Below are 26,369 nucleotides of genomic sequence, written 5' to 3' on the forward strand. Positions count from 1 at the left end.
CGAGTGAATAATTTTAAGTCTACCTTATTATAAGCATGCGAGGTTGCCGTTTTTCGGGTTTTGAAATTGCAAAATTCGGTCGATCCTACAGGATTCTGGCCCAAAGCTCATATAGGGACCCTGTCGCGTCAACTTTAAGAAAGCATAACTCCGAAACCCATCATTTCTCCAACATGTCCTTTGGCTCATTTTAAAGAAAAAAATAAGGGCTATCTTTTGCACACATATTTATAATATATTGTGCGACCCCTCACATTGAAAGATTGAAAAATCCAAAATAAAATTCAATGAGTCATAATCTTGTCTAATATTGACCGATTGTCAGTTTCTTAGACTCGATAGAAAGATTTAATTATGCTCTTTCTCTTCAAAAAAAGTTCAACTCAATATCTGGAATTGTTCAAACGTTATGCTCAAAAGTTGATTTTTCTTTGACCACCCCCCCCCCCCTGTCAACCCTCCAACATTTTTTAACTTCTCTAATTCCCTCTACAAAAGGTGAAGGTATGATAAGATTCCGTTCTGGGCAAAATTCTTATAAGAGATGTACGAGGAGGGACCCAAGTAAAACCGGAATTTTGTTCTAATTTGGCAACGACGGTAAATATTCGGGTTCCACCGGTAGGAGGTGTAACTAGGAGCTATGAAGAGTCACTTTGCCAAATTTCAACGTGGTGGCACATTTTCTTTTATTTTGGCGGGACTTGGTTTAAGGGGTTGTCTGGCGAGTTCGTCGTTATTGAAGATGGGTCAATTTCAGTAACAACACTTAGCGCTCAAGTTTTTCTCTCTTACTCTATAAAAACACGACTTTCTCTGGTAACCTTTTGAAGTGCTGCCTCTGGAGAACAAGTCTCATCAAAAACTTCAGTGCAAGTTCGGTTTTTTGCTTTAAAAATGGTGCTGAATTGCCCGAAACCCCTGTAAGGCTACAAACCGCCATCGCCATTGGATAGAGCCGATGCAAATAACGAATAAAATTGCATTTTTGTGAATGAGGGTGGTTATAGATCATTTAATTAACTAGCAGATATCACTTGAATGTAATACAGAAATATTCAAAACATTGCTGTGAAAAATTTGGGCCTAAAACGCGTTGTTGCCGAATGGATCCCCAATTGGCGTTCAATCCGGTGACTACCTTTCATACCTTCATAAGTTACATACCTCTTTCCATTAGATGCCTCAGGAAGGGCTGATAATCATCGAAACGACAAGTTTATCGATATATCAAAGTATTATGATGTACAGAGTATTATGTACAGTAAGTCCTCTCCACCTCTTTTTTATCTCAATATTTTTTTCTGTTTTCATAGACCAGAGTTAGAGTATTTCAAATTCTACATTTTGGCCGTAAGCTTGCAGGAGTGAAGGAAGTGTGTGTAGAATTCAATGAGGCTAAAAGATGGTTTGCTGTGGGAAACCAGACCACTATTTCTTCCCAGGTAATAAGAAAACTCAGATTTCTGGCTTGATTAGTTTTCTGTTTTGAAAAGGCTTTTTCATGTATTTTTTCCTGACCGGCCAACCACTTGTATGATTCTTATAGATTATGAAATGTCAGGTAACTGTGGATGACGCAAAGTTCAAACCTCACAGAAGGTTTGATGTGGTTGTAGTGGTAACGCCTGTCTGTGCAACAAACGTTTTTTAATTTTCTTGTTTAGAAGTCTTTATTTTTTCAGCAAAAAACATTGAATAGGATTGTACTCTAAACATTAAGAACACCTTTTATTACAAAGAATAATTAAATAATATAGGTCTTCTCAGAAGTAATGCAACAATCGGGATTTTATGCAAACTAATAAAGATATTTACATACATTTGTAGATAGTCACGATGAGTCTAACAAGTTCTTCTTGAGCTCATTCAGTCAACATTTTGCGATAGATTAGGAGGTCAGGACAGCGAATTCTGACATCTGCTGGTTTTAGATGTAAGTCACCAGTTCTTAGGTTGATACACTTCACTCAAAAATTGTCCATGTATATGTAGTGAATATTATTTAAGGTTGTTGTAATAATGAAGCAAATTTAAATCTAAAAACAAAAACAAAAAAATAATAATTTGAAAATGCGGCTTTTTTTTTTGTATCTTCACTGCATATCTTTAATTATTTTATTTAACGATTTATTTAAAAATTAAAGATGAAGAAACCTGCCAAAATCGTTAAAGTGTGCGGTTTGAATTGAGTAAGCAATTGTTTTTCTTGCAAACAGGGAATTATGTATTTTGCATTATATTTATTTTTTTTATTTTTTGAATCTTGCATTCAGTCAGAATTGCAATAATTTCATCACTTTTTAGATAATCTATGTAGTTCGCTGTCTTTCCCGTGCTTTAGTTGATCTTAGAATGAAGGTCATTGATTCATTTCATCTGAATAAGCTCTACTGATTAATTGTGGATAAGAACTTTGAACACAAAGGAAATACACTTAATTGTAATAAATCTTTGTGATAACAAATGATTTTCGTGTGAAATTTTAGGCTCATAATGATGGTTTAGCTCGAGGAAAAATGATGCAAAACATGGGGAAAGCTTGGCTGAGAGCAGAAGTACGCAATTTAGAATCTAAAACAGAACGGAACGCACCGCTACCACCTTATTTAATTGTTGATTGTGATGCTCTAGTAAATTTTTCTCCACTTGTGAAACAATTTGTAAATTCTAAAAAGTTCATCGTTTTAGTTCCCTCAGTAGGTAAGTTATACATATACAGCCCACACCTCGTATTCATAGCTAATCTGAATTAACAAAAGAAAACAGAATGCTGGTCTCCCTTGAATTTCAAGAAAGTTTTCAGCATGTGAATCACTAACTTTAATTAATGAGACAAGTGATTTGAAAGATACACTTGTTTGAATGTGAATTTTTGAGACTTAGAAGTCTCGTGAAAAATGACCAATTAAACAATGTTAAAACGCTTCTTAAACAGTTAACTTCTCCACTGATATCAACTGAGGTCATTAGAAGTTTTAACTGATGTCAATTAACGAGGTCAGTACAAAATATGACCGTTTATGTGGCATTTCGACACTGCTTTACCGGCCGTTTTTATTGGGAAGAAGAGAGAGGACAATTTCAGACTTTTTGAATCCTCTATCGTGTAATTTTGCAATCATCTTTTTTTTTTGTGTCAATTGTAGTTGTCCAGATGTTGGATAAGTTGAAATGCTCAAGTGGCAAAGTTCGAGATATGATTCGATGGATGGAAGCACAACTGAAGAATGGAGACCGGTTTTTGCAAGCACAGCTGAGTCACCAACAAGAATCAATACCTTGTATCAAGTATCCCAAGAAAAAGGACAAAGAGGCGTGGTAAGATTTACTGATCAACGGTTTATTATAATTTAAAAAAATCAGAATTTCATTTTCAGTGGGAAATGGATATTCTTGAATGAGATGAGTCCAGTTCATTTACAGCCTGACCTCCTTCCCTTGTACTTTATGTAGATTTACATCAGTACATAATTATAATAGGCCAGGCACCACAGCTCCATATGAGGGGTAATATTGAATTAAATGCTGGAAAGCTGGAAATTTTTTTAAAAGACGTATTATGAGGTCCTTAAATAAGGGTTAAATTTGCACCATTCCTGAAGTGGAGCTTCAGCCGCCATCTTGGATTTTTAGGCCTAAAATCGCTATTTTTTCGGTTTTTGGCCTATAAGTCAGTGAAAAAGTCATTTTTCCGTCAAAATACCTCAGTGCTATAATTAAGCTTATTAAATTTCCTTTTAAAAAGGTGGTATACGTTTTTTCCATACGACCCACCGTTTTCGAGTTATAATTGTCGCAAAGTTGGGCTTTTAAACTCAAAATCGACCAAAACCCGACTTCCAAGTTTCCAGTGCGCTACAACTTAACAAAAACCGAGGAAGGAGAGGAAAACTCATTCCGAACCTAAAATCTGGGATTTCTCAAAAATTAATCCCAAAATCCAAGTCCGTGTGGGGGGGGGCACGGTAACCGAATCTGTGGGCCGCGCGCGCACTGTTTTTACACACCGTGTCGTATCGCGCTGTGTTATCAGCTACTAGGTGTCGAATGGCAATAATTTTTATTGGTTTGGAGACTCCCGGTCTGATCCAAAAATTAACTGTCATAAAACTCGTGAAGTTGGTATAGCGCAAATGAGAGCGCTAGAGGGCACTTATGGTGAAATCAAATTTAAAAGGAGCAACCGTGTGTTATGTACCTATTTCTGCAACAAACTGCAGCGTTAAATTAAATAATAAAGTAATACCCATTAATCCTGCATTTCTTTTTCAAAGGATATTTCTTTCCTTAAAAAATCATAGACAAGAAATTGGAGGATTATTTTCAATTCGAATTGATTCCTTATCCATTAGCTCTTTTTGACGAATCCGGAATGCGGAAAATGTCCAAATTAGTGATTTATGACTTCCTTTTCAACTTGTGAAACTGCAGTCAAATTGAAAGGTTCTGTCCGTGTGATTGATGGAGGATTTATGGTTCACAAAATTGTCTGGCATCGGCAAGAAATATTCTCCCAAATACTTGATAAACATGTTGAGTATGTACAGAAAAATTATTCCTCTAACACGTCAGTAGTGTTTGACGGATATCCGGAGGACAGCGCAGCCAGCAAAGAGCACCAAAACAGCGGAACGCTGTCGGAGATCAAAATTATTATTATCTCCAGAAATTATTATTGAAGAGAACATGTCAGTGACTGTCACACTAAGTAAATTCCTCGCGAACGAGAAAAATAAAAGTAGACTGATAGCTTTACTAAGAGAGAGGTTTGAGAGTGCAGGTATTAAAAATAAACAAGCAAAAGAGGATTCTGACGTGCTCATTGTAAATACAGCCATCGAGTACTCTGAAAATTCCCCATCAGTCATAATTGTAAGTGAAGACTCTGATCTCTTACTTATCCTTACAGCTTTGAACAATTCTAAGAAAACCATTTATTTTCTGAAGCCAGGTAAAGGTAAAGTTCCAAATAAAACTTACTCGCTGAACCAGAACCTAACTTTAGCAGATAATGTTTCATTTACACGCATTCACCGGTTGTGATACCACATCTGCGATTTTTAGGCAAGGAAAACATAAGCTCTTCAAATTGTTACAAAAAGATGAGAGCTTAAAAGTAGCGGCTCAAATTTTCAAAGAACCAAATGCTTCATCAGAGGCAGTAGCTAGTACAGGGGAAAAATTGTTTCTTTCCCTCTACGGTGATCAAGGTGATGTATCATCGAATCAATTTAGGTGCCAATGCTTCACACAAGCGATAAGCAAAAATGCACCGAATTTAGCTTCCTTGCCCCCTTCTTCAGATTTAGCATGTTTGCATTCATTTAGAGTCTATTTACAAATGCAGATGTGTTATATGGTCACGAAATATCTCCATTACAGTGAGGGGTGGAGACATTGTAAAACTGGATTAATCCCGATTCCGATGCAGAAAGATCCGGCGCCTCAAGAGCTTTTAAAATTAATTTCATGCAAATGTGTGAAGGGCTGTTAAAATTCTTGTTCCTGCCGAAAAACAGGCTTACACTGCTCTTTACTTTGCAAAAACTGCGAAGGTAGATCATGCTCAAACGTAGCCGATATCATCGAAGATGAGGATAGCATGGATGAGGAAGAAAAGTAAGGATCTCATGTGTAGATTGCAAGGCAAAGATGAACCTCTGCCAGGTGTTAAACATGATTTTTTTTTTGTATTTCAGTGAATTTTTAAATAAATGTTCAACTGTCAATTGGAGAAACATACTGTTCTTTTTTTCTTTGTAAGTGACTCCTTTTTTCTGCTAAATGGGTACGTCGCTTTATTTCTATGGCTTTAACAGCTGAAACTACGAACACTATTGCAGCAACTAACAGAAAGGAACCAGGTGATCTAAGGAAACTTAAGTTGCAGGTTGAGTTCTGTGACGCTTCACCGAAGAAAAGCAAAGAATCATTTTGCAATTTCATTTCAATCACCAAAAAAGCTAACGAACTGTGCGCTTGAGCAGCGGCGCGCTACGGCACTGGGACATCTTGGCCCCCCCCCCTCCCCCCACGGACTTGGATTTTGGGATTAATTTTTGAGAGATCCCAGATTTTAGGTTCGGAATGAGTTTTCCCCTCTTTCCTCGGTTTTTGTTAAGTTGTAGCGCACTGGAAACTTGGAAGTCGGGTTTTGGTCGATTTTGAGTTTAAAAGCCCAACTTTGCGACAATTATAACTCGAAAATGGTGGGTCGCATGAAAAAAACGTATACCACCTTTTTAAAAGGAAATTTAATAAGCTTAATTATAGCACTGAGGTATTTTGACGGAAAAATGACTTTTTCACTGACTTATAGGCCAAAAACCGAAAAAATAGCGATTTTAGGCCTAAAAATCCAAGATGGCGGCTGAAGCTCCACTTCAGGAATGGTGCAAAACTAACCCTTATTTAAGGACCTCATAATACGTCTTTTCAAAAAATTCCCAGCTTTCCAGCATTTAATTCAATATTCATTCCCTTGGTGCCTGGCCTATAACACGATGCAGCTATGTTTTATCATTAATCTTTTTTGTTTCTGTAAACTTTTCATGTAAATCTCTGAGATACTTTTCTTATATCTGTCTTCCCATCTTTGGCACTCACTCTCTCAGCTTATCCACTGCCATCTAGGTTTTTTCCCCAAAGTAAATATCGCTAGGACAAGGAATTAAGTTGTAACCTCCACAAAATTTTGCAACCTGAAGAAGTTAACGAATAATTATAGATTCATCTTTTTATGTAGTTTTATTTTACTCCTTATATGCCGGCAGTTTTTCAAGTGACCACCTTATACTGGTAGTCTGACCAATGTCAAGTAAACCAATCACTGAACACAGTTTTTCCAGTCAAACCAAAACTCAAATATGTGGCTTAGCAAGAGGACTGCAACAGAGGTCCCTGATTACCTCTCTAGTGGTCCCACTAGTGTGCCAAGAGTGGTGCCAAGCTGAAAGGCGCTGATTTCTTTCCATCAAACAATGTATCACTCGAAGAAAAGAAGAAAGAAAGGAAGAAATGTAAATTGTTAAGGAGGGGTTGCGATTTGGGCCGAAATCGGCCCCTCCATGGAATTGAGAAATTTTTCGATGTTTGGCAGTTGACAGTGCATATTTGACAGTTATAATCGAGTTTTGCTGATACTTACGCTTTTTGGCTGCGAAACAGGGGCCTAAACATGGCTCCGGAGCCGGAAATAGCTGAAAATCCATGTTATTCGCGGTTCTACCTAAGATTTCGACCTGGGCCAACAGGCGAGGGGTGATGAGCTTCGAATATGATGTCAAGGACACCTAGACACGTAACATACTTGAATGTGAGCAACCGACGCCTTTGGGCCAAACTGCAAAATCGAACTTTTCCAACTTTTTAGCCCAAAATAGTTGAAAATTCCCGTTTGTCCCACGTCTTATACAGGTTCTGGACTGAACCCAGAACTTGCCTTCGAATATAAAGAGTGGATTTATACAGTCTTGCTATATTGACTGTGACAAGTCTCTTGAATGACTGTTAAAAAATGAGTTTTGCACTATTTCACGTATAGGTAAATATGTAAACTTCAGATTCTTTGATTGCTTGCTTGAGCGCTCCAGTGTATGGTAATGTTATCTCTATGAAAAGCTCAGCGTAGTTGAACAGGATACAGGTTTGTATTTGATGACCATCTCAGGTGAGAGATATCAGTTCTTTTCGACTAAATGCAGTTTTCATCGTATGTAACTCTGCAGTGCTTATCATGGCCTCATCATAGAATAATAGCTATCAGAAAGGTAACTGGCAGATCCTCCCGTAAAATCGCGTGTATTCACTTTTTCGAAGCAGACTTTGCTCTTTTACCACGCGAAATTTGAAACGGCAGAGAGACGTAGGGTGAGAGCTGCGGACTGTGCTCTTTTCCCCCTTAACCTAGAAATTTTGGACCTTTCTTGTGTCAGTCATTACTGGCCTTAAGGCATTTGATGCTTATGATTTATCTTTAATATATTTTCTTCTACTGTTTTAGGGCATTTTTTCAAATACTCGAGTGTTGCTACTTCCTGACCAAACAAAGCTCAAAGGATGCAAGTAACTTGGTTACGCTTGTGACAGGTTCCAACTTGAGCAGTTGCAATTTCAACCCATAAATATTGCCAAGTCAGCTGGTAAGTATGTTGAAAACTTCCACCTGAAAGTTTCTGCTGCTTTTGTGTGAGCTAGCTTCTTTTTAGGTAGATTTCGAAGAAACATCTACCTATTGCAGATAGTAGGACCTCCTCATTTTCGGGAACTTTCGCTCAAAGAGCGCCAATCCTAAAGTCCTGAGTTAAAATATGATTAATTAAAAAAGTTACAATACAAAGTTACTAAAGGGCTGTGCCCCCTAGCCACTACGCAGCCCAACCTCCGGATTGCGCTTCAATGAAAGAAGGACCAAAAAAGATTTTCATACCCGACCATCATTCGTCCAATCTCCCTCTGGCCGGAAGCGATTGAACCAATGAGAATCGACTAAAATAACCAGCATTTATCTCAAACTTCACGTCAAGACGGAAATGAAACGGAGCGGAGCGTTTCGTCGCTTTTGGATAGTCTTTACCAAAGGATCCTACCTTGGATTCTTTTACCATACTCCGCTAACAGACCAAGATTCAACATTTCCTGCCTAGTTCAATTCTCCCTTAAAGAAATTCCCGCCATTTTTCATCGGTGGGAATTTCAAGTTTTGCCCCCCTTCCTGAGCTCCCTGGTTTATATAAAAAACTCTGGTCCTATTTCCAAAATCTGATTACAGCGGACTCATCTAGGGACTATCACCTGTAGATAACCGCAAAAATCATGGAAATCGGCCCGGTAGAATGTTCAAACGAACTGTGACAAGAAATAAAAAGTTACATCGTTTTAATGGGAGATTCGCAACTGTACCACGTAATATAAAAAAAATCTGGGTCATATTTTCAAAATCTGAATAAAGCAGGATCATCTAGAGACAATTGCCTGTCGATAGTTGCAAAAATCAGGAAAATCGGCCCTGTAGAACGCTGGAACTTAGCGTTATCAGATATGCGAATTTAGGAGGTCTCAGAGCTTATAGTACAGATTATACACTCATGTATACAATGGGCCTGTTGCAAACTTTTGCTAGAGCAAAAATAAGAGTTGTTTCTTGTAGATAATGCCTCAAAAATCACGATGAGCGCATCGGCAAAGTCTGAAATGTACTCATAACTTCACAATCTGCGTAAGAAATTTGCGTTTTTTTAAGCTTCCCGCTTCAAAAACGATACTACGGCGTAGGTGAACATTTTGTTAGAGGAGTCGCTCCATCGTCGGCGATATTCATCATGGCCGACGCTTGCACGCAGTTCCGCGCGTAATTCAAGGAGAGTTCAAGGTCAATCCATTCGGGCGTGGAAAATATGAACGTTAACACACCGATTGTTATCTGGTCTAATCCAGTTCAGGTGTTACCTCGTCCCATCAAACGTGTTTTGGCGGATTGGCGTCGGCTATGATGATTATTGCCGACGATGGAACGACTCCTCTTACAAAATGTTCACCTGTGCCGTAGTATCGTTTTTGAAGCGGGAAGCTCAAAAAACCGCAAATTTCTTACGCAGATTGTGAAGTTATGAGTGCATTTCAGAGTTTGCCGATGCGCTCATCGTGATTTTTGAGGCATTATCTATAAGTAACGACTCTTAGTTTTGCTCTAGCAAAAGTTTGCAACAGGCCCATTGTCAAAAGTGAAACCGCCAGACTCCAGAAGCGTAAATTATTAATCAATACTTTTAAAGAAACTCACCATTTTCACCATAAAGTTGAAAAATATTGAATCTCATTTAAATCATTCACATACACAGTTGGCCCTCGTTATAAAGGCACCCTTCATAGCGGATAACTCGCTACAGCGGCAAGATCAGCCGGTCCTTCGACGTTTCTATGTTAATTGCATGTAATTATCCCTCTCTGTATCAAAATGTGGTAAAGTCCTGCATAGAGTGACACTCTTCGTAGCGGCAGTGGCGAACCTGTGTGAGGACAGTCAAAGTGCAATTTTCCACCATAAAGGTAGCTCTGATAACTGTACTAAAATTTGCCTTCTTGCCAGCCAATACAACAAGTGTCTTACAGGCAACTGACCAGTGTGTAATGAAGGTGTAAAAGAACATTTCTGAAAGACCACCAACACCACCAGCACAACGATAGTCTTCAACCGATACGAATCTTGGAGAATAAAGTTGAAGATCTGCATTTCTTCGTTACAAAAATGTGACCAAGATTACCAGTTTCTATCGGCCGACATCATAAATGCGCGAGTTGTCACTTTTTTTCCACCTTTTTCGTTGTTTTCGCTCTCCCATTGTACAATTATGGATTTTTTTGTTGGCCTCCTTTATAACGGCAACCTCTCTTTAGCAGCATAATGCTCCGGCCCCTTTCGATCCGCCATAGAGAGGACCGCCTGTATCTCCACCGTTTCTTTTAAAATTTTCATTATTCAGGAGCGTTTTCTATGGGTCAAAATGAGACTTCTCTATAAAAGTATTTCCGAAAGCACTTTTTCAGAGGGCTACAGTCCCTCCAAAGCTCAGGGGAACAAAAAGTTTTTCCTGCATTTTGGCAATGGTAGTGCACCGAATCCCATAAGAATGAGTATGCACCCATAATTTGTTATACTGAAGTCACTAGGGACAAAAGAAAAATCGACATTGCAGTTTAAGGGGGGGGGGGGGTTTGAGAGATTTCGGGGAGGGGGGGGGGTTTGACTGAAAAAAGCCAATAACTTGGCTTTTGCCGATACAGATGGTACTTTGCTAGCACCATCGGATGAGAAATCATGTAAACAAATGGTCTTCAGATTTTTCCCCTCTGGGGCATACTTTTCGAGATGATAGCAATTGAAGAGGCGGGTGTACTTGGGCAACTGCAAATGACGGATACAGGCAATAATGATGCTGGGAGCGGAATGAGTCCCTACATGATCGGCTCAATGTCATGGGTCACGTGCTGCAGGGGATGGCTGCCTCTACAGTTATTGTTATTATCTCAAAAAGTGAGCACTGGAGGAGGGAAAAACGCTAAGGACCATTTCTCTAGGTTTTTTTCACGCTCTATTCAATAATACTTTCAACATACCACCTTTACACGCCGAAAAATACCACCTCTACACGCCCAAAAACCAAGTTATTGACCTTTTTGAATCCAAAACTTCCCTAAAATCCCACTGTTAAGCAAGATTTTGATTGCGCTGGTGTCACTGATGAATTCAGCACTTCAAATCAAGGGTGCGCACCAATTTTCATGAGCTTTGGTGCAGTATCGTTGCAAAAATACAGGAGCCATTTTGACTCACAGCACCTGCTCTTGCAGTCTGACGGTTTAACCTTGAATCATCCTGTATAACTGGGATCTAACGAACCTTTGTGACAGTTTTTCCCGGAAGTATCCCACGAAAGTTAGCATGGCTATTCACTTTAATGTGATCCACATCAAACATTCTTAGTGAAAATCGGTTCATCCCTCAGTTTAAGAACGTCAAGATGGTTAGGGGATTATTTTTAGAACTTGTTCAAACCTAGCCGCGACTCATCTTGTTCAGACCTTCAACTTAAGCTCTCTGCACTTACCCTCTAAAACCACTCCCTTCTCACGAAAATTTCAAGTCCAAGAGGAGAATGATTTTGTTAATTCGTCCGTTCTTATGAGGGGAACTTCTCAAGCTGCCGCCTCCGGTTGGAATGAAATTTTTTCCATGGACTCATGGAAGGAATTCATTATGACTGTGTTTTTTTGTTATCCCAATGCACCCCAGGAATACCATAAAAAAATGCTGATAAGTCGAGTTTTGAGCGTGAGTTAGACACTCAGTCATGCTTTGCCGGGAGGGCTAGTTAAGACAAAGCAGCGCCGGAGCCTACATGAACACTGTTCATGTAGTTTTTAAGGCGTATTTGTTATTGTTATATTAGTATTATGGCAACGCTAGCTTTGAGTAACCTATGCTTAGGAGAGGAGAGTGAGGATACAAGACATCCCTGCACTGTGTGAAGATGTAACTGCTGCATACTCTGAATATAGTTCCTAGCTAAAGTTATAAATGTGTTTTCTTTTCATTACCCATATACTGCAGTCTTCACCCCGCTCATGTTAGCTTAATTGAATGTTTAGAATCTTTTAAGTGTTTCTTGAATGTACTTTAATTTATTCCTGCAGGAGTCAATGTGGAGCATATCGGAACTTTCCACGGAAAATGGAAAAATTCGTGCAAAAGCCATGGTTGAAGAATTTTAGGACAAAGCTTCTGGTTAATTCAAATTGTCCTGTCAACTGAACCTTTAACGGAGTTCAAGAAGGGTGTCTAACTAATTTAACTCCTCCTGAGTATCAAATTAATCGTCAGGAAGGCTGTCGAATGAATCACTGAACCCTTTAGTTTTGAAACCTGTATGGCTTCCTGTGTTACAGTTGTAGTCTCCTGGTATGATTCAGCAAAGGTTTTTCTTTAAGTTTGAGAAGAGTCAGGTGGCAAATAATATTTTGTTACGTTATGCCACAGAGCGCACATACTTTTCTTGCCTCTCTCAAGTCTTTTTTTTGATGATTTTTGCCATGTTCTCTATTTTTTTTATAAATGCTTTTTTCTCGTTCATCTTTCCTTTAAAAATCGAAGTTAGTAGTTTTTTTTTTTTCACCTTTAAGTTATGATTCACTCACGTATTGATTTTATTTATATTCTTTGTTATTGTTTGACCCCCCCCCCCCCAAACCCTTATCCGACAAAAATGTTCCCTGTGCATTTCAGCAAAATCAGGGAGATGGATAATTCATGTACTGATGGATGGTGAGAGGATAATTTGTATACTTCTGACGATGGGTTTGGTGGATTTTTCTCAAACTATCGTTCATGAAACTGTTGGGCAATCTAAATTTATATGTAATCCTTATCTCCTAATCCCATATCCTTATCTTTAATTCTTTATTCATAATTTATTTCTCTTTTGTCCTGGTTAGTTCTTGTTTTCTTCAATTCCAAGTGTCTTAATTTTAGAAGTGTCATCTATGCAGTGGAATTGCTAGCAATTCAGTCCTTTGAGTTTTTCAATTTCATTCTGCAGAATTAGTCTGGAGTCTCGTCCTTTTATGTGTAACAGTTTTCCCCTGGGGAGTTGCTACAGTAGAATGTACTGCAGCCTTGATTTTATTCATAACTGCTCCTGCCGAGTCATTTAAACATCTTATACTCATTTTCGAATAATATCGCACCACACGCTTAAGATCTGATGTTTGATCTCAACAGTTAATTAAAGTCAGTCGAATCACTTGATCCTGTATGAATTGTCTGTCCATTTAAGTGTTAGTGAAGAGGTCTCATTTCTCTTAACACGTAAGTAGTCCTGACCACTTTCTCAGTAGTTTGTCCCCACTTTGACAGACATAACCTTCACGACCCCCAACAGCTCCAGGTGAGAGACAACCATTGAGGGGAGCCTTAAAAGTCATCGACAAGGAAGCTGGGCCGCTAGATATTTCTTGAAAATTATTCAAGAGTACCGATCTGTACGCAGGCAAAATCTTCACCATAGCAACACATTTATGATTCCATAGTCAAAAGATGAGAACCCCCATTTATCACAGTCTTCCAAAAGTATCCCTATTTGGAAGAAAATGAGGAAAAATTACACAAAGAGATCTAATAAAAAAAGAGAATAATGGAGAAATTTTTATAGGAAATAGTTAGTTCGGTAAACAGGCACTGAGAAAGAAATCACTAAAATATTTATAAAGATGATATTTCATTCAATTATGAAATATTTTGAATCAGCGAAGGAGCTGGATGGATTTACTATTATGGTAATTACCTTGTAGCAGCAGCTCTAATAGTTAACTAATTAATGGGGATTCAAAACATTTTCTTGCTGAAAATATACAAATCTACAACTCCTGCCCCTCTTCCAGTCTGAAGTCACAAGTTTGATTGTCACCAACCAACGAATTGGTGCTAGTACACGAACTATCCATCAGAAACGAGTATACTAAGTACCTTTTGTGCTCTGAAATTTACACAAAGACATAAAGACGGAGAGCTAAAAGCAAAAAAATGAAGCTTCTTTTCAATCACCTCTACTGTTGGCTAGAGGATTGGCGGCGAAATCGGGACAAGTTTGAAATTCAAATGTAGGGCGGGAACTAAATAAAATTGCGGAAACAAAGTATTTTAGGTTGATTTTTGCTCAAATTCACTTACACACTCATATTTTTATAACTTTAGGTTAGTTTTGGTCCGTCGTCGACCGATTAATTTCATTTGGGAGTAACGGTTATCTAGAACTGTAACAGCCTGTTTGAACCTGCAGAACCACCCTGAGCAGGAGAAAAACTAACTTTATTTGAGATTACTGCTTGTTACCGAGCAAAAGTAGGTGTATTATTATAGGACGCAGTCCCAATTTTCTTAATATATTCGTTTTAGGCATTTAAAATACGTTTCAAAGAAGAAATGTAGAAAAGCAAGAGTCAAGAGGACAAGTTCAAATCAAATTTCCGTTTGCCGCCATGGATTCCCGCTCTCATTTACACACTCACATAAGCATCCAGCGCCAAACCAGGCTTCACTTTTTCCCCGTGCTTTTAGATACGAGCACTCCGTCTTTATGTTTTTGAATTTACACCATTGTGCAGTTCATCAGGTATATCAATGCCAAATTTCTTTACAAAATAGTGAAAATAACTTTGAAACCATAGCTCAAGTGAGGACGACAAATCCGAGAACAACAACGATTGAAGTGAAGAACACGCGTAATTTGAAGTTAAATTGTACTTCTTGAATCAGGTACCTCGAAATGTTTTCTGCTAAAATTTTTTCACATGCACACATACAGGGTTATCCAAAAGTCTCGGACACCCCCCCCCCCCCATAACTTTTGAAAAAAAAATGAGAGGGATTCCAAATTTGGGGAATGTTCCTTGGTCAAAGGGAATCACTTTATGGCGTACCCAAAATTTTGGGGGGCGTTCCCCCTGAGGGGGCGGTCCCTGACTTTTTTTTTTCCAATTGGAACCCTTATCTTGTCATATATCATTCGAAAGAGCTTAAAATTTTTGGTGCAAACCGATTATCAATATCCTAAGTTTCCACAAAATCGCGGGGTACCCCGAAGTCTCCCACCCCCTCATGACTTTAGAACATTAAATGCCAGAGATTCGAAATTGAGGAATGTCTCAAGGTCAAAGGGTACTACTCTTTGGGGTAACCAAAATTTCGGGGTCCCCCCTGAGAGGGGGCGGACCCTAATTTTTTTTTTTCAATGGGGAATCCCTATTTTTTGATGCATCATTCGAAAAGGCTGTAAGAAGTCGTAAACCATTTGGCGAAAGCTGGCTGTCGATATCTCAAGTTTAAACAAAATGGCGGCCAAAAAATGGCAGAAAATGCGTTTTTTGGTTTATCGCCCACGGGTATGCATTGAACTTGGTTTCCAGGGGTTTTCGGGCACGAAAAAAACTAATCCGATCTCGGATTTGCACAAACCAAGTTTCAAGTGAATCCGTCAGTAAATGGCCAAAAAACGCATCCTCAGCCATATTTTGGCCGTCATTTTGTTAAAACTGAGGTATCGACAATCGGTTTTCGTCAAATGGTTTCTTTTTTAAAACCCTTTCGAATGATGTAGCACAATATAGGGGTTCCCATTTGAAAAAAAAGTTAGCGGCCACCCTCAGAAATGGATACGCCAAGAAATAGTTCCCTTCAACTAAGGAACATTCCCCAAATTTTGAATCTCTAGCATTTTTTTCTCAAAAGTTATAAGGGGGGTCCCGGACTTTAGGGTAACCCAGTATGTGATGTGCTATGAAATGATTTGAGTTTCAGAATTGTTTTAAGACATCTTATGTTAAGAAATTATCAATCAATGGATCGACTCATGCATTGTTCTCATTAGTTCTGTAGATCCCTCTTCAGCATTCTACCTTTTATTTCCAAGCAAATTTTTAAGTTTCCTTTTCTCAAATTTTATCTTTTACTTTTAAACTAGGGTCTTCAAGAATGAATGTCAAAATGTGGATTCATGAGCTTAGATACAGTAAAACTTGAACCTAGCAAACGTCAATATAACGAATTCTTCGAATGAAATTTGTTTTTTCATCTCATAAAATCCCTACTTTTGTAAACTTAAGATGACACGTCAAGCTCACGTGACGTGTTCGAACCGATTAAGTGAAAAATCTCGGCGGATTGTGAATTCTCAGCAGAAGAAAAGGACGATAGCCCGTGCCTAAGCCTGAAGAATCATTTTAAACCCAAAAATCGCAAAATTCAGAGAAACGAAAGCAGAACAGTGTTAGGAAAAAAACTGCGCATTCGAAACAGAAATCGATAGCTGTATAGAATGAGAGGTTCTTTTCCTAACACTATTCTGCTTTCATTTCTCTGAATTCTGCCGATTTTTGGGTTTAGAACGATTCTTCAGGCTTATGCGCAGGGGCTATTGTCCTTTTCTTCTGCTAAGAATTCAAAATCTGCCGAGATTTTTCACCTAATCGATGCGATACATCGCATGCCAGTTCGACCACGACACTTGAGCTTGACGAATTACCTTTGTGTGATATAGAGAACCCCGCACACTCCTTATGGTGATATATATCACGATCGATTTCTAATTCTTTATTGTATTAAACTCGTCTATGGATGCTGATCAAATGTTATCATTGCGCCAATTCTCTACAAGACACAGTTTTCGTATGATCCGCAGCACCAATTTTCGATAATTACTTGAATAAGCGAAGGCAGTGGGAAGATGAAGAGTCAGAAAGATCCTTCTGTCTCTCAGCACATGGTGGAAACGAGAAAAATCCGTTAGTTTAAGGCGGATTCCGTACACTCATCCTTTTCACCGTCCAAATTAGTTTCTTTCTCTCTCCCACTCTTTTTCTTACCTGTCACTGGCTGGGGTCTTTGTTAAATCGCCGTGCTGCCCTCAGCTATTCTAGGAAATATCGAAACTTCACCGCGAATTGTGCCTGGTAGGAAGTTGACGCAATAATGACTTTTGATCAGCATTCATAGACGAGTAAAAAGCAATATAAAATTGGAAATGTATCGTGGCACATACACATGCCCATAACGAATGTGGGGGGTCCTTTGTTACCAGTGAAATTTTGATTGATCGAAGGATATTCTTGGTCTCAAAGTTCTAAAAATTTACCCATCCTGTAAACTCTGCATCCAGCAAATCCTGAAGATGATAGTCCAATCTAAAGAAACATAGAATTCTAATTGAGGACTGAACCCTCATTTTGTTCCGTGTTGCTGCTGCTAAGAACTTTTAATTGGACCGCGTTAAACAGAAAGGAACTAAGCCACATCAGCTATCGCCAAATGTAATTGGGCAATTTAAGTTTTTACATGAAAATTGTTGTGCGGATTTTCGTGCAAATTTCAGTGAAAATTCTCCCTGGCACAAAGCAAATTCCTTAAAATTTTCAAAGAAATCTGAACAAACGTTCTTTCGTAAAAAATTTAATTGCCCAGTTAAACTTTACAATAGCTGATGTGGCTTGGTACCTTTCTGTTAAACTCGGTCCAATTTGTGTCGTAGAATGCGTTCATGGTGCGACTTGCTGGTCGACTTGCGATTGCTCGGAGACCAAAACCGCGTATCTGATGCCAGAATCACACGCTGAATTTGGCAGCTGAATATGGAAGTCAACAGCCATCGCTCATAACGGCTGAAATTTCACAAATTCGAGTTATTTTCGTCCAGATTTGTATTAAATTTATTCGAATAGTTCTGACAAATCCGACATTATCTGATGGTCGTTGAGCCTTGTTGCGCGCGTCGCGCAAAATTCAGGGGTGATTTCACGATAAGAAGAACAGGCGTGTCGCTGTGGGTTATAAACGACTTACCTAAGGCAAAACGATTGAAAACCAAGTTGATAAATCAGTAGGAATGATGTCTCTGAACTTATCCATGCTAAAAAGAATGATAATTTATTACTATATTGAATAATATGAGACTTTAATGGCCGCAAATTCCTGGTCAGTTAGGCGTCGCCAGCCCCGATTTCTAAGCAAAAGAGCAATTTGCGGCAATAAATCAGCACTGATCATGGGTTCGATTTTTGCTGAAAGGAGACTCTAATGTTCAAGAAAATTGCCAGTTTGAACTGAAATGTTTATTATCAAGCTAGAAAAGTCATTAGAAAGAAGTTTCGCCTGGCAACATATTTTAGCAGTTGTATTGAGTGCAGTGTATAGGTATCTCGCTGCAGTGGCTATAGCGATGTTAAATGGATTCCTCTGAGATCAGCGGATTTCCAAAGTTAACAGGAGGAGGATATATAACGCTGTGGTTAAAAGTATATTAACATATGGATGGGAAGTTTGGCAGCTGTAGAAACGGACACAGGATATGCTAAGAGAAACGGAGATGGATTTCTAGAGGAGGTCGGCAGGAATTTCTAGGAGAGATCAGGTCCACAATGAGAGAGTACGTCGTATCATGGGAGTCAAATATGACATCGTGTTCGACGTCATGACAGCTTGTCTGGTCCGGTCATGTTCCAGTAGGATGACGGAAGAGAGGCTGCCAAAGAAGATGCTTGATTGGGTTCCTCCTTGGAAGAGACGAAGGGACGCCCAGTGAGAAGGTGGCGACAGGGGGTGTTAAATGAGATGAGGGAGTGTCAACTTCCTGATGGATTGTGGGAAGACCGAGTTTTGTGGCGATTAGGCGTCGCAAAGCGCCAGAGAGCGCTATAAAAGCGACTCAAGTAGGTATGTTTATCTCGCCGGATGAAACCAGGAGTTTCAAAACTGTCATTGAATTGTTCGCTGAAGTCTTCTCGACAAAAGTATTACTAATAAGTCAGTTTTTTTTTAAACAATGAAAACTTTAATTTTTATGACAACTGGTGATTTTTAGGTGTGTAGCACTAATTCCTCACTTCAAAAATTCTTCAATTTAATATTATTTCACTAAAAGGAAGTCTCCAAAGTTTAGAAAAATTTTAAGGCAGTATTAGTTCCACCTCATAACTCAAAATTTGCAAAGTTCCATCTATTGTATCATCTTTTATTTCACATTTTCAAGTTTCGGTTACGTAACCGACTCAATTTGGCAGGGCCGCCATGTCTGCATGGACCTCCAGCAGTCTCGCGGGAAGCGCTAATACCTGATTCAATAGGTAGCTTAATTTTTTATCTATTACCTACTATAGCTTTGTATTGAATCAGAATAGTTCATGCCAAAGCTGGAAAGAGAAGGTTTAGTACCTTTAAAATGAAATAATGAAATTTGTATAATATTAGTGCACTTTCATTTTTAAGGTGTTGCACATTTTAGCTATTCCTGTTATCGTAAAATCATCCTCAGGCATCGGGCCGATGACTTCCACATTCAAGCTACATTCAGCGTGTGATTTCGGTGTTATCCAATAAAAATAGTCGGTCTCTTTACCGATCATGTGGAAAGTGGGGAATTCGTCTCGGAGAGTTACCTGTCATCGTCGGTCTAATATCATTGCGGAGAAGAGAGGATGATATCATAGCTCCTTGTCCTACTGATAGCTACCTGCTGCTCCTTTGTAGCATGCAGCTGTAACATTTCTCGATGTCAATCGTGGTTGGTCTGATGGATGGTTAGCGCAAGTGACTCCCGACACAGAGGTCCTTAGTTCAAATCCCGGCTAGGATACCTGTATAGTGAGAGTATGGACAGATCGCTTCCCCTGCTAAAAATGAGTGTAATGTTAGCATATTGATAGCAATGTGCTTGTATTAAGTTTTCAAGCATAATACTGAGTAACGTAATGTTAGCAATATGTCTGTACTCTACCAGCTAAATGTGAGAATTAAGTTCGTTAGTGATACACTAAATGATTAAATCCTAGCCATATGTGTGTTATATGTTAGCATTAAATTGGTCAGCATTATACTAGTATTACACTCAGCAGTGTAATGCTAACCATATACGAGTTATACAGGGTAAGCGAAAAGTCCCCGACCCCCCCTCTAACTTTTGAACGAATTGAGCTAGGGAAATGAAACTTTGGGGATGTTCCTATCTCAAAGGGGACCATCTTTTGGGGGGGTCAACATTTTGGTGCCCCCCTCAGGAGGGGACGGGGGCCCCCCAACTTTTTTTTTTCAAATAGCAACCCCTATCTTGTGATACCTCATTCGAAAGAGCATAAAAAACTAAGAATTTTGGCGCAAACCGCAAATCAATATCTTAATTTTTGACCGAGTTATGATAGGTCAAAGGTCAACTTTGACCTTTTTTCAGAAAATCATAACTCCGGTTCAAATTATCGTAAAGGAAAAAATAAAACGGGAAAATTTACCAAATTCTGTCCGCTTTTAAGTAAAGATTGCAAAAATCACTTCGATTTAATTTTAAGGGGGGGCTCGGACCCCCAAATACGTCAATTCAAAGGTCATTCAATTTTCCCGCGAAATAAGCCAATTTCCCCTGGATTTGCCTTCACATTATCTCAGTAAGGTCAAAATCAGTTCAACATTACGTTGGCAAGTCCCCAAATTTCGGGAAAAGTTAAAAAAAAATGATATTTAAACGGTCAAATTTAATTACCTTAAATATCATTTTTTTTAACTTTTCCCGAAATTTGGGGACTTGCCAACGTAATGTTGAACTGATTTTGACCTTACTGAGATAATGTGAAGGCAAATCCAGGGGAAATTGGCTTATTTCGCGGGAAAATTGAATGACCTTTGAATTGACGTATTTGGGGGTCCGAGCCCCCCTTAAAATTAAATCGAAGTGATTTTTGCAATTTTTACTTAAAAGCGGACAGAATTTGGTAAATTTTCCCGTTTTATTTTTTCCTTTACGATAATTTGAACCGGAGTTATGATTTTTTGAAAATAGGTCAAAGTTGACCTTTGACCTATCATAACTCGGTCAAAAATTAAGATATTGATTTGCGGTTTGCGCCAAAATTCTTAGTTTTTTATGCTCTTTCGAATGAGGTATCACAAGATAGGGGTTGCTATTTGAAAAAAAAAAGTTGGGGGGCCCCCGTCCTCCCCTGAGGGGGGGACCAAAATGTTGACCCCCCCAAAAGATGGTCCCCACAGTTTCATTTCCCTAGCTCAATTCGTTCAAAAGTTAGAGGGGGGGTCGGGGACTTTTCGCTCACCCTGTATGTTAGCATTAAGTAAGTTGGTCAGCATTATACTAGTATTACACTCAGCAGTGTAATGCTTACCATATACGAGTTATATTTTAGCATTAGCTTAGTCAGCAATAAACGAGTATTACACCCAAAAGTGTAATGTTATGCATATACGAGTTATATGTCAGCATTAAGTTGATCAAATTATAGCTCCGTACAGGACCACTGAGCGGCCAGTCGGCGCTCAGTGGGCCTCTAAAATAGCGCTACGGAATTTTGAAAAACGTGAATTTTTTGGAAGTATCCGTCATTTCTGAACTCAGCGACCCTCAAGAGTCCCTAATAATGCATTTTGCTTAGTTTGAACATTCAATCTGATTTATTAACAGTCAAATCCGACTTTTTGGCGCGCGAAAATCGGTCGGCGCGCGTTGAGCGGAAACTTCAATCGATCATAACTCCGGAACCGTTCGGTTCCCCAGTTTATATGACCACTCGTTGGATGCGGAAAAAGACGAGCAATATAAAGAACTTGTTTTGGTTCAAATACAAAATTGTGCTCTTTCAGTTTAATGTGTTTAAAAGAAATTGTTTTAGTTCAAATACAAAATTGTGCTCTTTCAGTTTAGTGTGTTTAAAAGAAATTGTTTTTCCTCAAAAACTGAAAAAAGCACATAAGTTAAGTTAAAAATGTAATTTTGGGATTTTGACCTTAAGAATCTTAGAGTATGCAATTTTAGACGATTTTTCGTCCAAACCGGGCCTCAATATCTAGTTTTGTTCGAAAGATATCGAGGTTCACAGGTTTTGACTTCCACCCCCCCCCCCCCCCCCAGCGCCCCCCCCCAATTTTTTGGGGGTCTGAAAATTTGGGGAAAGGAGCGCTCCAGTATTAGTAACTGATAGACGAAGTTTGAATGAGTTTTAGTGGTGGAGGGGGGGGGGGGGCGAAAAATGTCGTTTTTGCATACGGCTCTTTCATTGTTTCCAAGTATCCTCCTAACCTTCAATAGCACTCGAACTTGCTATTCTGTGAGGAGCAGGCATCAATTTGCCACTCTTTTGTTTTCGCGACGCGAAGCGCGAAAAACATCGATCGATCACATTGCGCGCCCGCGGTAACTCATTAATTATTCCACCTTTTGCACACCTTGACCCGCCTCTCAGATTTATGCGTCTTGAAAGGAGGTGTCCGTTACCTTCACTTGGATTGAAAGTGCCCTTCCTAACTTTTGAATCACGTACCTTGAACACCCTTCTCATGTTCCTAACCTTTCCTTTAGAATTATTCTCAAATTTATCTTCATTACCTCCATATTTCTTTAAAACCATGAGTCCCATTCATGTGCAAATTTTCCATGTTTTCACTCATTTCAGCCTCGGTTCAATAATGTACCCCCAAAACCTATATTCTGAAAGCACTCGTCAAGTCCGACCAGCTCAAACTATTATCAACCAATAAAGTTTAAATCTCAACATCCAACAAGAAGGATATCTTCCCGCTGTTTTCAAGTCCCGTCGCCCGACGCGGTTCTCACGAAGCGAAGCACTTACCTGGCTCCTGCCTACTCTATGGAGAAATCTGACGTTATCTCATCACGGCTTTCTGGAAACAGTTTGGCTCTCTCCATTATTTGCTGCAAGCAATGAAAGGTACGCCCCAAGCGCTGCCTCATCACACTTCGCACTAGGTACTAGTATCTCTTCCTCTTTCAGATTGAGCTACTGACCTTCACCACAAGCGAACCGCTTGTCTTGCTTTTGGGCTATCCCGAGAAAGAATCTTCACTCATTGCATATTTCGTTCTCTAGTCAGATAGTGAAAGTTTCAAGCAATCAGTTGACATGCTTTAATACGCACCTCCTGTGCTTATTAAAACTTATTTTGCATTAATCTCATTTATTCCAAATTCTCATTTCCCTGCTTCAACCTAACCCCTAAATTGTGGAAGTGAATCATTCTCTCTTCGCAGTTTCAAGCTCCATCAATTTAGCGGCATGCTTTAATGTAAATCTTCCATTTGCATTAGAATGTTTTTTTCTTTCCATCTTTTGGCCAATCATTCATTTTAGTCATTTTCACCCCCCTAACTATTTTCTTTTATATTTTGGTTTGCTTCTTTTCCCTTAAAATAAGCTGGTCCCTCGGTTTTATTGTAAACCCTCCCCTTCTTTTCTGTTCGCTTCTTTTCTCATATCCAATTTTTCTCCTCCTCACCTTTTTTTCTAAGTTTTTCCCTTTTATATCGCTCACATGCTTTAGGAGGTCTTGGAGCTTATAGTATAGAGATGCTGGATGCCGGATGTAAGATTATGCTGGAGCCAAACTAATAGCTAAAAATTCGTGATTTTTACGGTACTACCTCAGATTTCGACCCGGGCCCAACGGTGACGGGCACGGGTGGTGATGGTACGGGTGACGGGCTTCGAATATGTTGTGAGAGACAACTAGAGAGGGCTACGAGGATATAATCAACCATCGCCTTTGGGTCCAAGTTCAAAATCTAATTTTTTTTAACTTATTAGGGTGATTTCACGATAACAGGAATAGTTAAAATGTGAAATACCTGAGAAATAAAAGTGCACCAATTTTAACAGGATTTCATTACCTCATTCTAAAGGTATTAAACTTCCTTTTTCCAGCTTCGGCACGCTTTATTTTGATTCAGTGCAAAGTTAAAGTGATTGATAAACAAGCCATTGAATCAGGTATCAGCGCTTCCCGCGGGACTGCTGGAGGTCCACGCAAACATGACGGCCCTGCCAAATGTGTCGGTTACGTAACAGACACAGCATAACCGACACTCAAAAATATGAGATTAAAGATGATACAAAAGATGAAACTTGGCAATTCTTGAGTTATGAGGTGGAATTAATGCTGCCTTAAAAGTTTTCTAAACTTTGGAGACTTCGTTTTTGTTTAATACTATTAAATTGAGGTTTTTGCGTATAGTGAGGAATTAGTGCTACACACGTAAAAATCACTGGTTTTCATAATAATTTAAGTTTTCATTGTAAAAAAAACTGACTTATCAGTAATGGTTTTGTCAAGAAGACTTCAGCGAACAATTTGATGGCAGTTTTGAAAGCCATCTGGCGAGATAAACACTGCACTTAATACAACTGCAAAAATTTGTTGCCAAATGTGGCGACACCTCTTTCTTATGACTTTTTTCGCTCAATATTAAACATTTCAGTTCAAACTGGCAATTTTCTTGAACACTAGAGTCTCTTTTCAGCATATATTGCCAAAGAGTTCATGATCAGTACTGATGTGTTACCGCAAATTGCTCTTTTGCTTCAAAATCGGGGTTGGCGACGCGTAATCGACCGGACATTTTCGGCCTTTGAAGTCTCATATTATTAAATATAATAATAATTCATCATATTTCTTAGCATGGATAGGTTCAGGGACATCATTCCTGTTGATTAATTAATTTGTTTTTCAATCGTTTTGCCCTATGTCGTTCATAACCCACGGCGACACGACTAATTCCTATTATCGTGAAATCACCCATTAGCTCAAAATAGCTCTTTGAATCGGTTTCTAATTTTCCTAATTTTTGCGTTCTTCTCAGTACTTAGTTGTTAACTTGATTGAAAATGGAGATGATTCTTGACAAGCATAATCCTGGTCGTTTTCCATCCTACGAGCCCCGATCTTCTTCGATTCTTCTCAGCTCTTTTTGCCTGTATACACAGCAGATCAAATCGGATCGGCAAATTAACGACCTTTGTCACGTGACGATCCGTTTAAAATCGGATCGAAAGAATCCGTTTCAATTTCCATAATTTTCGGGTTTCAATCGGCAAAATAGGCTCGTTACTGTGCAGAAGGGTACCTATGTTCGATTCTCAGATGTCATATTTCTGGAAATACTGATGCCATTTTCACTCATGGATGATCCGATCCCATTCAATTTTTCCCCACGTCTCGAAGATCAGGTCGGGTCGTCATATGACGATGCTATCGTAGTTGGCGGTGCACGATTGAAGAATGGTCAGACCCCTACACCTCTTGATTGAAAATTGCCGCCCTAAGGGATCATTCTTATGGTCATAGGAAGATCTTTTAGAAGTGAAAGCACACCGGGGTCCGCGCAGGAACCAAGATGGCGGCCGTTACAGATGGCCACCAAGCGTTTTTTCAACGCGCCATATCTCGGAAACTGCGTGTCTGATTTTCATTTTCTTTGACTCGTTTTGAGGCTACATAAGAAGTCTACCTCATACATTTCCTCGCTTAAGGCTCACATGGATGGTCACTAGGCAAAGCTCAAAATTTTGAAATTTCACTCCAATTCCAAGAGCTTGTGACTATTTAACACGTGAGAAAATGGTTTTTTTGCCGTAAGTAGCGGCGATGGGAAATCATCTCACATTTAATTTGATACCATAACAATTTTTTTGCGTCAAAATATGCACTCACTAGGGCAATTTCAGTAAAGCGTCGTGGTAAGCGGTGCGCGGTGAAAACGGCGTAATACCTACGGACAATTTACGTGCTACGCAAGTCATACGCGCGATATATCCCGGCACATTCTCGTCCGATTTTCATTATTTTGGGATTGTTTGGAAGCTATGCTCAAAGTTAACAAGTCTAACTGACATACTTGCGGTTACCTTTCATAGATTCCTCGTCTTTTTCAAAAGAGCCAAAAATTTTCAAATTTCTAAACTTTTTAACAACGGATAATTTTCAATCGGGTGTAGAAACAGGCCCCCTCTCGTGTTTTACGGATAGATCATTCTCTGACGTTAAAATGACACCATAACCATTTTTATGCGATGATAAATAGATCAATGAATGCACTTTCAAGCGCGCCCCCGTGGCCCCGTGGCTTTCCGTTTGTGGGCACGTGGTACGTTTGAAACACTTTTAATGCGGTCAACATACCACCCGCGATTTTTTTGCGGAAATGTCAACGAGAAGGCCTACTGATTGAGGAACATCAAACCGCGAAATCTGTGATGGGGCCGTTTTTGAGAAAATGCGATTTTTCGCTTTTTTGGCGGGAATTTCGGGTCAGGGCGCTGAAAAAGTCAAGTTAGGCTATTTTTGTGGCTCGTAAATGCATATCCTATACATTTTTAGTCAATCAAGTGCCAGTAGACTAATAGACACACTAAGCAGACTAATAGACAGCAGACTAGCAGACTAGTAGTGCAGACTAATTTAGGCTGATATCAGTCTGACTCAGGGTAATTTATGAAGCATAGCCTAACGTCAGGTTGATTCGATTTTACTA

At 39.2% G+C, this 26,369-nt stretch overlaps 1 protein-coding gene across 1 annotated transcript in view; it reads left to right on the top strand.

Annotated features, from left to right (window-relative positions):
- The window catches only part of Smg5 (Smg5 nonsense mediated mRNA decay factor), a 68,293-nt gene extending 52,179 nt beyond the window's left edge, over positions 1-16,114 (top strand). Inside the window, 6 exon segments of the mRNA XM_072296511.1 lie at positions 1,317-1,445; positions 2,490-2,703; positions 3,150-3,321; positions 8,006-8,100; positions 8,103-8,144; positions 12,196-16,114. Coding sequence (XP_072152612.1) covers positions 1,317-1,445; positions 2,490-2,703; positions 3,150-3,321; positions 8,006-8,100; positions 8,103-8,144; positions 12,196-12,263 — 720 coding nt within the window. The 3' untranslated portion in view covers positions 12,264-16,114.
- The last annotated feature ends 10,255 nt before the right edge of the window (positions 16,115-26,369 follow it).

This window comes from Bemisia tabaci, chromosome 2, assembly GCF_918797505.1.
Source record: "Bemisia tabaci chromosome 2, PGI_BMITA_v3".
NCBI classification, from domain to species: domain Eukaryota; kingdom Metazoa; phylum Arthropoda; class Insecta; order Hemiptera; family Aleyrodidae; genus Bemisia; species Bemisia tabaci.